This window comes from Elephantulus edwardii, unplaced genomic scaffold, assembly GCF_000299155.1.
Source record: "Elephantulus edwardii isolate Elephantulus edwardi_28Jun2011 unplaced genomic scaffold, EleEdw1.0 scaffold00029, whole genome shotgun sequence".
NCBI lineage: Eukaryota > Metazoa > Chordata > Mammalia > Macroscelidea > Macroscelididae > Elephantulus > Elephantulus edwardii.
In genome coordinates, this window is record NW_006399779.1 from 5,003,838 (window position 1) to 5,019,724 (window position 15,887).

Below are 15,887 nucleotides of genomic sequence, written 5' to 3' on the forward strand. Positions count from 1 at the left end.
CCTATAAATTTTTGCTATATTATTTAATGCTTTAATTGTACTCTGTTGGGTTAGGTGGAGATCCTTCAAGCTTACTTCTTTGTCCTTTCATGTTGTCCCCCCATCTCCGCCAGTGTATTCTTTTAAGAAATTATTTCTTTTTTTATTTCAGTCAAGATTAACAAATTATATTGGTTTTTCAAGTAATCATTTATAGACATTTTGTTTTATAACATTACCATTGCTCAGTATAATTAATTACAGCATTTAATCAAGCCCTCGTTGTGTATTACCTTTTCCTTTCAATATTATGTATTGCCTTTGCCTACTGTGTCCTTTTGGTAAATTCTCATCATCCTTCCAGCATTTCCTTACTTTCTAGTATCATAATTTCAAGTTCATCATGTTATTTACACAGCCCTATCCCTGAGTTGAGACCTCTGGTGAAGTAATTCATAGGGAGTTTGAATCCACCTGGGGCTTTGTGGGAGAGAGATGGGATAGCTCCACCCATACAAGTTACAGCCTCAGAAAACCTGCAGGAGGGGCAGTTATAGGCCAGATCTGACTTGATGGCAATGACTGATTTGAGACTCCTCTGTTCAGATATTTCTTCAAGTAATTATAGAATTTTAAACCATTATATATTACTGGGATATCACTGATGCAAAATCAAGTAGCAGACAACTAAGAACTACACACTCATACACATTTACATATATATGTGCTTCTCTATCTACATATCTATAATGAAAATATTATTTCAAACTTATACTCTTAATTCCAAACCAGTTTCATCTGGATATTTTAGTTTATCTTTTCCCATATTTTTTTTTAAATTTTTTTTTTCTCCTCTAACATGGCTTGAATTTTCTTTGGTACAGTTAATTGATTAATTTTTGTGGATGCAGCTCATCTCCTGCTGGGCCACCCTCCTCTTTGCACAAAGCACGGTCCAAACATAAGCCTGCCTACTTGATCTGGGTCTTCTTCCTTTTCAGGCTGACTCATGGTTACTTGCTTAATTATTAAATAATGAATGAAGGATGATAATAAATACCATTTTAAAGGGAAAGGGATAAAAGGAAAAGCAAAACAAAGAAGCTGAGCTACTAATTTATTAACATTTAAACTCCATACTCTTAACCTCAATTTTAAAATGAAACAACCATAGTTTTACATTCTTTCATATGAAATAATATCTAGCTAGAATATATAATACTCTTTCCTTTAATCATGAATATGTGTGTTATCTGATCTTTTTCTTTCTTAACAGAGTACATTCACATGCTTTAAAATGTTTCACTTTTAAGTATGTAATTGATTCAATGAGTTTTAATAAAATATAGATACCACACTGAGATATAGAATATTTGCTTTACTGTAGAGGGTTCCTTGTGCCCTCTTTCAGTCAATATGCACCTCCCCATAGGCAAATAATAATTTGATTCCTATTAGAATTACTTTTCCTTTCTTTCCTCTGTAAATATTTTTAAGGGGGAAAAAAGAGTTAAGACATGAAGTAAATAATGTTAGAGCATAAAGAGAATCTAGAATAAAGACTATCACAGACGTTGCATATACAATGAGAGTTAGCTTGTTCACAGGACATCTTGCAAAGATGCATTTCTGTTTTTAAAAATGTTTCTATTATTACAATGGAGATGACCATTAAAGTTATGGTTGAACTCTGTCCATTCCTCTTTACTCCTTCCACATGCACTTGTTTTTCAAGCATCCATTTAAACATGTACTGTGTAAGTAATTATGTTGTTTACTCAGAGGTTGCATCTCTCTGTTGGTTTGAATCCATGACTGGTTCTGAGAGAGCAAGATTGGTAATGACTTTCCGTGCAATGTACAGTCTTAAAAACCCAACTCGATGGTGTGAGACTGAGATTCTTGGCCATGTGCTTTAGAAACTTTAGATAGACAAGAAACAATTCTTACATCCAAAATAGAGATGATACTGTAACTAGATCCATGAGACTGTTTACAAATCTGGCTGCAAATTTTTCTTACCTCTTGTATGGGCAGTGATCAAAATTTAGAAATTCATTGGCTTGTAAGAGAACATTTTCAGAGACACATTGATCAAAGGGGAGAAAGGAAGAGCAAAGAGGGCGGGTATGCTATTTTAGAATTAGCACATGTTTTTTAATGAATAAAAGTAGTTTTATTGCAAAATTTCATCTGGCCTTAAAAAATAAGAGGGCCACCCAAACCTACCATTTAAGAAAGCTAAACACTGGATTCCTCCAACTGGGCTAAAACAATAGTTTCTCTTGTGGTAAAAACCTGCTAGAAAGAAAAGGATTAGAGAGTTTTGGACAAGATCCCTCTCTTTCTGTACAATAGTATCGGCCAGCTGTCGTCGAACTGACGCTGACTCATGGTAATCCCACGTGTGTCAGAGAAGAACCATGTTCCATAAGGTTTGCAGTGGTTGATCTTTTGGAAGTAGATCCAAGTCTGCCTCCCAAGGTTACTCTGGGTAAGCTCAAACTTTTAACCTTTTGGTTACCAGCCACATACATTCATCCTTTGTATTAAAATGCATAGTTTATTTGCTCTAATTTTTTTACCTTCAATTTATCCTGGTTGTTTTGACTTTCATATAGACAACCAACTCATCCTAAGTGGGAAATTCACTTTATGTAGCAGTCAGAAAGCACAGAGGTAAAAAAGCACAGAGATGGGGAGTAAGTCAGTGCTCTCAGGCAAGCATCTCTAAAAAAGAGGTATTTGCTGACCTACTGGACACAATAAGGCAGAGAATTCTTGTCCCTTATGCCCCATAAAGAGCTTATACTCTATTTTGGGAAATGAGTTACATATAAACATATAAATTTTTATATGTCTAGCTCACATATAAAAATAGAAACAAAACAATAGAAGTCCCAGATTCTCTGCTTTGGGGTCCCTGAGTGACACAAATGATCATGCTCTGGACTCAAGACTGGGAATATGAACTCTCCTAGAAGCACCTTAGAAGAAAGGCTTAATTATCTGATTCTGAAAGGCCACATCAATAAAAAGCCTTTGAATGTACATTTTGAATTGAGTCAGAATGGACCCAGTGGCAATTGGTTACACCAGAACTAGTAAAATATACCAGTTACTGGTTACTAAGTAACTTTAAGGAATAGGCCACCTACTTTCCTATATCCTACTTGAGAATATTAGACTGTCTTGCAAGTAAAAGAATGGTTTTTTAAATTTTATCCAAACATAATTTAATATCAGAGATGAACTTTTGATTCACCTGTGCTTTGAGTCTGTCAAAATATGCTTCCAACAACAACAACAAAAGAATACTGGGAACCCCTGTGAAGTGAAATAGCAATCATACACATGGAATTAGGTGGGCCATTGGAAACACAAATCCTCACAATTAGACCAATAGACAACAACATAGTGGTGGTGGTGTTAGATGCTGTCAAGTAGAAGATGATCTATAGTGAACCTTTGAGCAGCTTTATTGAACCCTGCCCTATCCTATGCCATTCTCAACATCTCTTTTACACCAGCTGACACATTGTCAATCTATCTCATTAGGACTGTTTCTCTCCTTTGCTGACCCCCCCATCTTTCTAAGCATGATGTCCCTTTCCAAAGAAACATGGATGTCCAAACATATATGTCCAAAACATGGAAGATGAAGCTTCACCATCTTTGCCTCCAAGAAGCACTCCAGCTGTACTTTATCCAAGACGTATCTATTCGTTTTCTTGACATTCCACAAGATATTCAGTTCTCTTCTCCAGCTCCACAACTCAAAGGCATTGATTCTTTTCTTGTCATTCTTGCTCATTTTCCAGCTCTCTGTTGCATAGCAGGTGATTGAGAAGATCATTGCATGAATCAGGCTTATCTTGATCTTCAACTGACACTGAATGCTCTTTTGCATTTTGGAAAGGTCCCTGATGTCTTCTGATTTTCTGACTCCTGGTACCAAGAGTGCTGATTGTTGGTCCAAGCAAGAGAAAATCATGACATCTTCAGTCAAGAATTTTATTTTACTTGCTTTACAATCAACACTCAAAGTGGCAGCAGTCAACAAATCAAAAGACCCATTGCATTGGATTAATCTGCTATCAAGGACCTCTTTAACGTGCTAAAGAACAAGGATGTCAGTTTAAAAACTAAAGGTGCCTGAGCCAAACCATGATAGTTTAAATTGTTTCATGTACATCTGAAAGTTGGATACAACCCTAACTCACAGCTTTCCTGAATTTAAACCATGCAGAGTTCCCTCGTTATATTCAGACAACTGCTTCTTGGTCTCTGTATAAAGTTTTAAATGAAAAAGTATTCTGGGATTCCCATTCTTCTCAGTATTAGCCATAATTTGTTATGATCCACACAGTTAAATGCTTTTGCCAACTCAATACATGTAAATGTCTTTCTGGCTTTCTCTATTTTCAGCAGATCCATTTGGCATCAATAATGATATCCCTTGTGCCTCTTCTGAATCCAGCTTAAATTTCTAGATGTTCCTTGCCACTGTACTGCATCAGTCATTTTTCTATTATCTTCAGCATAATTTTACTTGCATGTGATATTAATGATATTGTCCAATTATTTCCCCATTCTATTGGATAACTTTATTTTAGAATGGAAATATATTTGGATCTCTTACAGTTGGTTGGCCATGTAGCTACTTCCCAAATTTCCTGGCATAAACTAAGTGAGTATACCTAGGACTGTTTCTCTTTGTTAAAATATCTCAAATGACAACTCATAAATTCTTGGAATCTTATTTTGTGCAATTTACTTTGATTCTTTGGGATATGATTATAGGCTACTTCCTGAAATGGCTCAGTGTTGGCCAATTCTTTTCAGTACAGTAACTCTGTGTATTCCTTCCATCTTCTTTTGATTCTTCCTGCATCACTGAAGATTTTGCCTATAAAATCCTTCAATATTTCAACTCTAGGCTTTGTGTTGTTTACATCCCTAATCCTTCTCCCCCCTCCTATTTTCACCTCTCTGCTCCCACCCTCCCCTCCTTGGATCCTCATACACATTCTATAATAATGGTCTTATACAGTATTTACCCTTATGGGACTGAGTTAGTTCATTTAGCATAAAGCTCTCCGGTCCCTCCCAAGTTAGGCAGTGATTTACAAAATCATTGATCCTTCATACTGCGTAGTATCCCATTGTGTGAATATACGATAATTTCTCAATTCATTCTACATTCTACTGCAAGTTTCAAGGTATCTTCTGACATCCATTTTGATCTTTTCTTTCTTCCCTGTCTTTGTAATGACACTTTTTTTCCTTCATAGATAAAGTCCTTAATAAAATTCCGCAACTCATCTGGTCTTCAGTCATTAGTATTCAGTTCATAAAATCTGTTCTTTAGATGATTTTCAAATTAAGTTGAGATAGATTCAAGGTCATATTTTGGTTCTCTTGACCTTATTTTAATTTTATTCAATTTTGATTTGAATGTGCACATTAGTAATTGATGTTTTGTTCCACATTCAGCCGTGGCCATAGTTTTAACTGCTGATGTTAAGCTTCTCAAACATCTCCTTTTACAGATGTAGTCAATCACATTCCTGGGTAGTCCATCAGGCAATGTCCATGTGTATAGCTACCATTTACATTTTTTTAAAAGTGTTTTCAATGAATAAAGCATTGATTATATAAAATTCTATCATTTGATATCCAGCCTTAAGTCTGTAGTCTACTACCAGGCCCTCTTTGTTTTCACCTTTTGCCTTCAAGTCATTAATTATTATTAATGCATCTTGATGGCATTATCAATTTCAGACTGAAAGTTAATGCAAGTCCTCAATGTCTTCATCTTCTATAGCTAAGATTATTTTATTTTCCTGTCTCTAGCTTATCCATAAAATACTACCAGTCAGTTCATAAAGATTGAATTCAATATATTTTTACCATTATATAGAAAGAGTCACAGAATTTCCTCCTTAGTGCAGTGTTCTGAAGGTGGCTTTTTAAAAATCAACCTTGATTTGGATTCTTCCTTCCTTACCAACTTCATCTCACACCATTTTTTCCCCTTTCTCACTGATGTATTAAATTCCTTGCTCCTCCTCAAGCCAAGCCATGTCCTACTTTAGAGTCTTTGCTCTTATTCTTCAGTTTGCCTGGGATTTTATGCCTCTCTTTGTTCTTTCTTATCTTTTATATCAAAGCTCAAATCTCATTATTTGAAAGGTTTTTCTTTCTTGCTTTCTATCTAAAATTGTCTTTGCTGGTATTGCATATGTCATTACAGTATTTTTTAATAATCTGTAAATATATTGCCCACTTGTTTGTTCTTTGTCTCCTTCCACTACACTTCAAGATACTTGAGAGCAATGCTTTTATAAGCCATTTTTACTGTAGTGTCCAAAGCATACTATACTTTGTACCACTAGTACAGTGCCTGGGATATAACATACACTTAGTGACTATTAAAAATTTATGTGTAAAACATTATACTGAAAAATTAGGCTGAACATTCTGAAATAATGAAAAAGAAAAGAAATACGGAAAAGAGATTTTTTGGACATTTTTATATGAAGCAAGAGAGGGCTGGAAAGAACATTTGGCATCAAAGTTTAAAGGTCTGGGTTTGTTTAGAGAGAAAGCCAACTCAGAACCTCTGAGAGGTGGACAATGGCCTGGCCTGTACTGACCCTAATGATGGCTCCTGTCACTATTGTGACTTGAATTTTTTGGTTGGCAGCATTTTTCAGACCAGATAAGCCATGTCAAATCAAAAGCTTAGTAACAAAAAAATATTATTTGAATGATTTTTCAGAGTAATTTGGTATGATTTCATGAGTTAATAGCAACATTTTTAAATATTCATATCTAGCCCACCTACAAACCACAATTTTTTATCTCCATATTAATTAGAGACTCAGAAGATATCTTGGACAAACTGGAATGACCTCCCAAGTAGAAAAGGCATTATCTACTATGGTCTTGATTGACACAAGTCTATGTGTGCTGACCTTAGGCCTTATTTCTTGAGGAGACTGGGCACTTACGATTTACACTTGGATCTAAGTCCACAAACATATCCAGAATCTCATGGCCACTAGTTTCTATGTGGCTCCCTTCACATAAAATATTTTCCCCCTGCTGTTGGTTGACAGGAATTTTGCTTTGACTTTGAAAGTGGTTGTACAGAATAGACTAGAAGGACCAGAGACTTTGAATTTATGTTTTTCTGGCTTTAACACTAATTAATTCTATGATCTTGGCAAATTTATTTTAACTGACTGCACTTCAGTTTCCTCTGAGGTAAATGGAGACAATAGTATCAGAATATTTCTGATATTACAATGAGAGAATGTGAATGAATATAATCGACAAATATTTTCTTTTCTTTTCCCTCTTTTTTCTTTACATTCTATTTGATTTCTAAAAATAAAAATCTCCTCTGGTCATCACCAATATAAAATAGCCTGAGGTAGTAATTAACAGCTTTGGCACTCCTTTTGGAGCTAAAGTCAAGTAGAAATTAAACAAATAATTATACAAAACACTGGATCCACCAAAATAACAATTGTGTGAAGGATCATGATTTTAGTATTAAGTGAAGGTGGAAGGAAAATGTAGAGAGAAATCTGAGTCGGGAAGAATGAAATTTCAAAGCATGTTGAGAACCAGTGATGCATTCAAACCTACTGCTTTGTATGTGAGTTATATGCTAGGGTCTGGAAACCATGAGATTTCTTTCACAAGTACAACAGGCAGGATGAAAATGGGCTTTGTTATATGTGAAAATATAAGGAGATTGATAAATGGTAGATGCTTAACTTGAACTTAAAAACATTGTTTAAAAAGGATCTCATTTTCAAAGCACAGTAACAGTATTACCCCCCTGTATTCTGCACTGGTCAGACACCATCTGGTATCTTGAGTTCAGTTTGGTGGTCTACATTTTAGGAAAGATATAAGTAAATTGGAATGCATTCAGTGGAGAGTAATAGGTTGGAGAGGAGACCTTGAATCCATATGGCAGAAAGGCCTAAGAATATTTGTTCAGGAGCAATGGAGACCATAGTGAGTCATTATAGCCCTCTCTAAAGAATTAAAAAAAAAAAAATAAAACCAGCCTGATTGTCACATCTCCTGAGAGTAGAATAATGAGTAGAAACTATAGAAAATAGGTTACAGTTCAGTATTACAAAGGAAGAATAATTATTCACCTTCCAAAATCTGAAACAATACATCTAATGAATGAGCTTGTTCAAGAAACAATGCACAAATAGCCTTAAAGGGAGTGGAGTGAAGTAGTGAGGCTTTCCTTGAGGAATATTTTTTTCTATTTTCAAATATTTGAAAATACGTAGATATAAACTGTTCATGGGAGCTTGTAAGAAAAATTCTTTATCAGCTAGAACCCTGTGTATAAACAGAAGGGTGAGGGTGGGGTTAAATTGAAGCTACACATTCTGCCTATCTATGTTCAGAGAAAAATTTTCTGAAAATATTGCACCAATCGATGCATTGAAAAGATAAATATGGCTCTAACAGACATAGGTTTGTGACATCTGGACTATAGACGAAATGCTACAAAAGATAACTTTAAAATGACTGGAATAGGACATAGACAGAAAACTGCCAGACAGTCAAGCAGGATTTCGAAGAGGCTGGGGCTCCAGGGATATCACTGCAATGTCATACAGATTCTGACTCAAAACAATACCAGAAGAATGTCTATGTTTATTGACTATGCAAAGACTCCGGACTGTGTGAATCATAACAAATTGTGGCTATCATTAAGAAGAATGGAAATCCAAAAAACAATTATGCTCATGTGAAACCTATACCCAGACCAAGAGGCTGTCACATAAACTAAGCAAGGGACACTATACGGTTTAGAAGGGGGGGGGGTGGAAAATGTGAGTCAGAATTGTATTCTTTCTCTAAACATATTCAATCTGTATGCTGAGCAAATTATTCAAGAAACTGGATTCTATGAAGAAAAATGTGGCATCAGGATTGGAGGGAGACTCATCAATAACATTTGTTATGTAGACGAACAACCTTGCTTGATAAAAATGAGAAGAAGGACTTGAAGCACTTGCTGCAGAAAACCAAAGACTGCACCCTTCAATAGGGACTGCATTTCAATGTTAAGAAAACAAAAATCCTGGCTACTGGACTGATAGGCAATATCATGATAGAAGGAGAAAAGATTGAAACTGTCAACAACTTCATCTTAGTTGGATACACAATCAATACATTTGATACCATCAGTCAGGAGAACAGAAGACATATTGCACCAGGAAAATTTGTAGTCTGGGACCTCTCCAAATCATTGAGTTAAAATATTGTCTCTTTTAGGACTAAGATGTACCTGATTCAGGCCATGGTCTTTTCAGTCACTTGCTATGCATCTGAGAGCTAGTCAAGAAATAAAGATGAAAGAATAAGAATTGATGCCTCTGAACTGTGGTATTAGAGAAAAGTACTGACTATTCCACGGACTGACAAAAGAATAAACAGATACATCTTGGAGGAGCTGCAGCCGAAGTGCTCCTTAAAAGCAAAGGTGAAGAAGCTTCAACTCTCATGGGCATGTTGCTAGGAGAGGCTATTCCTTGGTGAGGGAGACCATTCTTGGAAAGGTGGAGAGATGGAAAAGGAGATGAAGACCCTTAACTACATGGCTTGACATTGTTGACTCCAGCAACGGACTTACTGTGTTTGAGATTGTGAGGATGGCATAGGCTAGGATAAGGTTTAGAGGTTCACTGAGTTTTACTTAACGTGACAGCACCTAACGACAACAACAACAACCCTTCATGTAAGATAATAAACTTAATGAGTTTATTAAGTAAAATAATGAGTATTGCACTCGATAGTGGCTTCCAATGTATCATTGAACAGACTCTGCTGGTCCTGCTCTCACAATCTTCATGCAGCCACAGTGTCAGTATATCTCATTAAGGACCTTCCTTTCGTTATCTACCAAGCATGATGTCCTTCTATGGGGACTAGCCCTTCTTAATAACATATTCAAAATACACAAGACAAAGTCTTGTCTCTCTATACTTCTTCTATGACTGATTTGTTATCCATCTACTCTTTATTATATATGGTCTATGCTGTATTCTTTAATTTTTGCCCACAATATAATACAGAGGCATTGATTTTTCTCTTGCCCCCTTCACTCACTGTCCGGCTTTTACTAGCAAATGAGACAGGCATAGACTAGGTGCATCTTAGTCCACAAAATAAAATCTTTGCTTTCTAATATCTTAAAGAGGTCTTTTGCATCAGATTTCCTCAATTCAGTACATAAGTTTTTTAAACTGCCTCCATGACTATTGATTGTGAATCCAAAATGAAAACTTTTACAAATTCAATCAGTTTCTCTGTTTATGATGCTGTTCTTAGTGGTTGGTTGTTATTGCTGCTGTGTGCTATCGAGTCAGAACTGACTCATAGTTCACCTTCCACAAAGTTTCAGAGGCAGTTAATCACATGGGAGGGGATTGTCTATCCTTTTCCCAGGCAGCAGCTGGTGGCTTTGAACTGTGTGTCTGGGGATTGCAAAGCAGCTTCTTACCACAAAGCATCAGAGGTAGGTATAAGGATTTTTGTTTTCTTTGTGTTGAAGTGTATGTATTTTATACAAAAGGATAGAATAGCTAATATTAGCTAACATAAATATAGGGAGCGCTGTGGCCTAGCAGCAAGAAGCTGTGCTACAATCCCTAAGGCATGTGGTTAAAGGAGAGAAGGATGGGCAATCTCTTCCCATTCATTTAACTGCCTCTGAAAACTAGCCCAAGGGGCAGCTATGGGTTCATTCCAACTCAATAGTACACAACAACATAAACATGGTGTGGCCAGTTTCTAGAGCATAAGAGCTTCATTTATGAGTTTAAGTTGATGTTACTGACAATAAGACTATCTCAGAAATAAGAATTCAGCTGCACTGGTTGGGAGGCCAGAATCTTTCCCCTATGAAAACAGTGTTTTAACTGCCTTCCAAAGTAAAAGTCCCTCTTCTCTGAAATACACTGACCAAAGGGCTATGATGGTCAAGACCTTCTTCTTTTCCTTAAAAGTTGTCACTTTCTTTCTCTCATTTGTCCCAACAGTTTTTTATATTTTTGGTACCAGAAGTGGGGTTTATTAAGGAAATAGTTTGGGGAGTAGAAGAAACAAAGAATATCTCACAATGCAAATCCAGGTTTAGTTCAGCAATCCTAAACCAGATTAACAGCAAAACAAAATTCCTTTTAAGTTCTAGTTTCAGCTGAGCAATGTAAATTCAAGAAGCCTCTGGTTTCCTCAGTCATTCAGCAAGGTTTGCCTCAGAGCAGTTATAAGTCAGCTTCTCCTTCAATCACCTGGCAAATGTAGCCAGGACAAAGGAAAGAAACCTCAGGTTATATCTTACTAGCATCTCTTCACAGCAATGCCACAGTTGCTCCACAAATCTCTCCACCACAGCTGTTGCCAGGGTCTTGTTGTCACCCAAGTCTTGCTCTATAGTGTGGGAATTGTTAACTTGAATAGAGTGAGAATCTGTTCACTGAAGATACCGTTTAGTGTACCATTCGCACTGCACCAACATTTATTTTTACTCAGTAGAATCTCTCATATCTAGTGATCCAGAGAGCCCAATAACTAAGCATATATAGCTCAGTGACCTTGATCTGACAACCTCAGTAAGTTGATTTCCCTCCTCCTTCAACCAAGTTCGTCACTCTCTTGTCATATATTAAGTCTAGCATTAGACCTCTGCTTATAGCTCCACACAGCTTCTAAATGTTTATTGTTTCTGGTTCACCTCCACCACCACCCCAGGGAGGCATATTCTCCTTTCCCTTTCACTCAGTCTCTCCATCTTAGCAATCTTATCCAATTGTATTGGTATCTATTACTGCATAACATCATCCTAAAACTCAGTGGCTTATAGCAGTGATAATCATTTAATTAGCTCTCGGCTTATGTGTATAAAAAAATCTGAGAGTGGCTCAGTTGTCCAACTCTAGCTTAGGGTCTCACAAGGCACAATCATGTGACTGTTAAGTTGACACTAGCTGTTAGTAAGTGGTCTCTCTACATGGGCTTCCCCTGCAAGGTTACTTGAGAGTCTTCACAACATGGTGGGTAGCTTCCTTCAGCTGGAATTATCCAACAAAACAATATAGAAGTCACAATTCAGCCTTGGAAGCCTCACACTCTGACTTTTGCAGTATTTTGTCAACCACATTGGTCTGTCTTGGTTCACTATGGAACAAGACCATACAAAACCTGAAAACCAGGAAACTAATATTTGGGAGCCTTTTTGGAGACCATCAGTATAGCTCTAAGATGTAGACACTCTGTTATTTCCTTTGGGAAACCTCCTTTGGGATTGTTATCCAGTTGTCATTTGCATCTCTTCCCTTGCGTTATATATACCCCATGTGCATATGTCTGTTACTGAAGATATGTTATAATTACTTGTGTGAGTATAACTTTCCACTAGGCTGCTAACCTTGTGGTTAGGAACCATGGTGTATTATTTTTATTATTTTCCAATGATTAACGAAGGGAGGAGGGAGGAAAGAAAGTAGGTAAAAGAAAGAATGAACAAGCTTGAACAACTTTTGTGGTTTGTCCTGGTGTGCCATTTATATTAATTAACAAAGGTGGCTATCTTTTTAGTGGCAATTTGGAAGGAGCAAAGAGAATTAGCTAAGCTTTCACCCACATATAAATTTTGAGAAATGTCTGTAAAATTTGGCATCATTCACTTTACCCAGCCTGACAACCATGTTGTCATATTTGCATCCAATTTTCTTTTATATGCTTTTTTTTATATTTCCATCACATACTCTGGCTCAAAGAGGGTATGGAAAGTTATAAAAAGTGTGGTTTTAGAGATGGCAGAGGACAAAAGCTCTGAAGAGAAAAAAAATTGTTAAATGTTTTATGAATTATTCCTGTTCTAATCTACCCATGTGGGGGGTCCACATGCATGGAAAACATCCCATTTTTGTCTTCTGACAAGATTATTCCTTGAAAGAGATGTTTATATGTGAAGATACTCATGAGGCTTTGTTTTTCAGTAACATCACTCCTGCTTTAAACTGGAAGAAGTTCCTGTGACTTTCAGTATAATTCTTACCTTCTCCCATACTTGTGACACTGGGCTTATCTCTTTTATATAGATACATTATGATGTATAACAGATAATTGTTAGGTAAATGCTCAATTAATGGAACTCTTTATTAAAGTTAAAGATGTTTAAGATTTTTCTTTGGCAGATAGCTCCCTCATAACGCCTTTTGAAATATCCTTCAGAAACACTGAATTAATCCTTATTAACCAGTCATAATTATAATAAGATTAATGAAAGCAATTTTAGGAGTCTTCTCCCACATGTTTATTTTACACGCAGAACTCATTGACATCATCTGGCAGTTATCTTTTGCCTACAATCCCCTTCTGTTCATTATTTGGGGACCAGGATTTTCTTGTGTTGGTCTGGGGTTAGATGTAGTATGAGAACTCGGCCTCTGAGCTTCAAGGAGGTGCCAGCCAGAAAACTTCCATAGATACTGTGTACAGGCACAGGTATAGCAAGGCAATTGAGATTGCTTCTGCCTCCTGAGGAAAGGGAGCTGAGTTCTTATATTGAAGCCTAGAGACCAAGGATTATAGTGGACACTGTGATGTGCTGCCCAGATTCTTTGCTCTGTTCAGGCCTGAAGCACTTTTGTCTGATGGCTGAGATTTATGTCTGAGGCTCCTTGTGAAACCAGCCTACACCTGAAGGGAATTACCTCATACAAGGCTATGCAGCTTTTCCTGGCTTGTCGTCTACATTTGATTACTGATCCACATGAAAGTATTAGGGTCTGGTATTCTTCTTCTGGTTTTGGACAACTCTACAAAGTTGTCCCATCCTATTTTAAAAGCCTTGGTAGGATCAACTGGACCTTTGTCGTGACTGCTTTGCTGTGTGGTTTCTCCCTCTGCCCTAGTCTGCTTCTTTCATTCCTTCAGAGGTGTTGATAGTGACCGTGTTATCCAGTAAACTACAGTGGCTGCTTCTTGGTGAGCCTACCCTGTACTCATCACTTTAATTAGCTATAGAATATACTTATGAAAGTATGTGAGTTAACTTTTATGTTTTAAGTATAATATTTCACAGGAGGAGCTCAGGTTCTATCAAGAGTTATGAGTTTCGGGAGCCTAGTGGGGAGTTCAGGGTTGCCCTGCCAGACACTTTGTTGACAATCCCAGGGCTGTTTTCTCCTTTGCCTTCCGCGTTCCCTCCAGAGTTCCTTGTCGTCCCGCCAGCTCCGGGGTCCTCTGCAGAACGCAGCATGTCTCAGGCTGAGTTTGACAAAGCTGCTGAAGGTGTTAAGCACCTCAAGACCAAGCCAGCTAATGATGAGATGTTGTTCATCTACAGCCGGTACAAACAAGCAACTGTGGGCGACATAAACACAGAACGGCCTGGAATGTTGGACTTCAAAGGGAAGGCCAAGTGGGATGCCTGGAGTGAGCTAAAAGGTACCTCCAAAGAAGAAGCCATGAAAGCTTATGTAGACAAAGTGGAGGAGCTGAAGAAGAAATACGAAATGTGAGAGGCAGTCTATGGATATCAGTCAAGCTTTGGATCCAAACAGATGTTAACATCTTGTTTATCCTAATACTGCGATTGAAGTAATGAAAACAACCTATTAACCTAGTTCCTCAAGCTGTCCAAAATGAGGCCTTCGCAGGTTAAGAGCAAATACTTACAGATTTGTGCTCTGCAGTTTATTTGTAGATCAATTGAAGTACATTTGACACTTTAAAAAAAAAAAAAGAGTTACGAGTTTCCCCAGGTGATGGAAATAGTTAAGTGTTTGACTATAGGCTGAAAGTTTGGCATTCAATTAGAACCCACATAGGGGCCCCTCAAGAGACAGCTCTGGAAATCTGCTTCTGAAAACCTTCGGGGTTTATACCTAGATCAGGAGGCTATTGTACGAACACAGCAAAGGAACACTTGTCCTTGTTACTATACATTGTAGAGCTACCTGTGACTCATAGTGACCTAAGAACAGTAACCCTGAACCCAGCCCTCTCCTGACCTAATCTCACTGTCTCTGTCACAATGGCACCCGTTACCTCATTACTGTGTCAAACCATTTTATCCAGGGTTTTCCTCTCCTGTGCTGATTTTCCACCCTTCCAAACATAGTGTCTTTCTCCAAGGACTGGTCCTGCCTGACAAAATGCCAAAAGTATGTGAGACAAAGCTTAAAAATCCTTTCCTCCAAGGAGCAGTCTGGTTTCACCCTCTCCACTATAGACCTGTTTGTTTTTTGGCAATCCAGGGTATATTCCCTACTCTTCTCGAGCATCACAACTCAAAGGCATCAATTTTTCTTCATTCTTAGTTTTTGTCCAGCTCTCTGATGTATACCAAGTACCTGTGAAGACCATGGCCTGGATCAAGTGCACCTTGGTCTGCAGACTGACATCGTCGCTCTTTAGCATTCTGGAGAGGTCCCTGATTGCAGAATTCCTCACTGCAATTCATTCTTGGAGTCCTTGGCTGATGATGCTAAAAAGTGTTGATTGTGGATCTGAGCAAAATTAAATGGTTAACAATATCAATCTCTTTATCATCTATTAAGATGCTGTCAACTGGCCCAGTGGTGAGAATCTTTGTTTTCTTGATGCTGAGCTGGAATCCAGATTGAGCACTGCAGTCTTTGACTTTCTGCACTTCAAGTTCTCCTCCATTTAGACAGGCAACATTCATGGTTTAAAATTAAGAAAGGTGTGCTAGGGGTGGATCCTTTCTCCATTCCTATTCAGTCTGTAAGAGGAACAAATTATTTGAGAAGCTAGACTTTATTAAGGAAAATGTGGCATCAGGATTCGAGGAAAACTCATCAATAATCTTCATTATGCATATGACA

At 37.4% G+C, this 15,887-nt stretch overlaps 1 protein-coding gene across 1 annotated transcript; it reads left to right on the plus strand.

Moving 5' to 3' along the window:
• Positions 1-14,294: 14,294 nt before the first annotated feature.
• LOC102869540 (acyl-CoA-binding protein-like) lies at positions 14,295-14,558 on the plus strand. Its single transcript, XM_006883776.1, has one exon. The coding sequence runs from the start codon at positions 14,295-14,297 to the stop codon at positions 14,556-14,558; it is 264 nt and encodes an 87-aa protein (XP_006883838.1).
• Positions 14,559-15,887: the final 1,329 nt, after the last annotated feature.

What these genes read in the sequence shown, in the direction of transcription:
- LOC102869540 (XM_006883776.1), top strand. Translation starts at nt 14,295, where the DNA reads ATGTCTCAGGCTGAGTTTGACAAAGCTGCTGAAGGTGTTAAGCACCTC.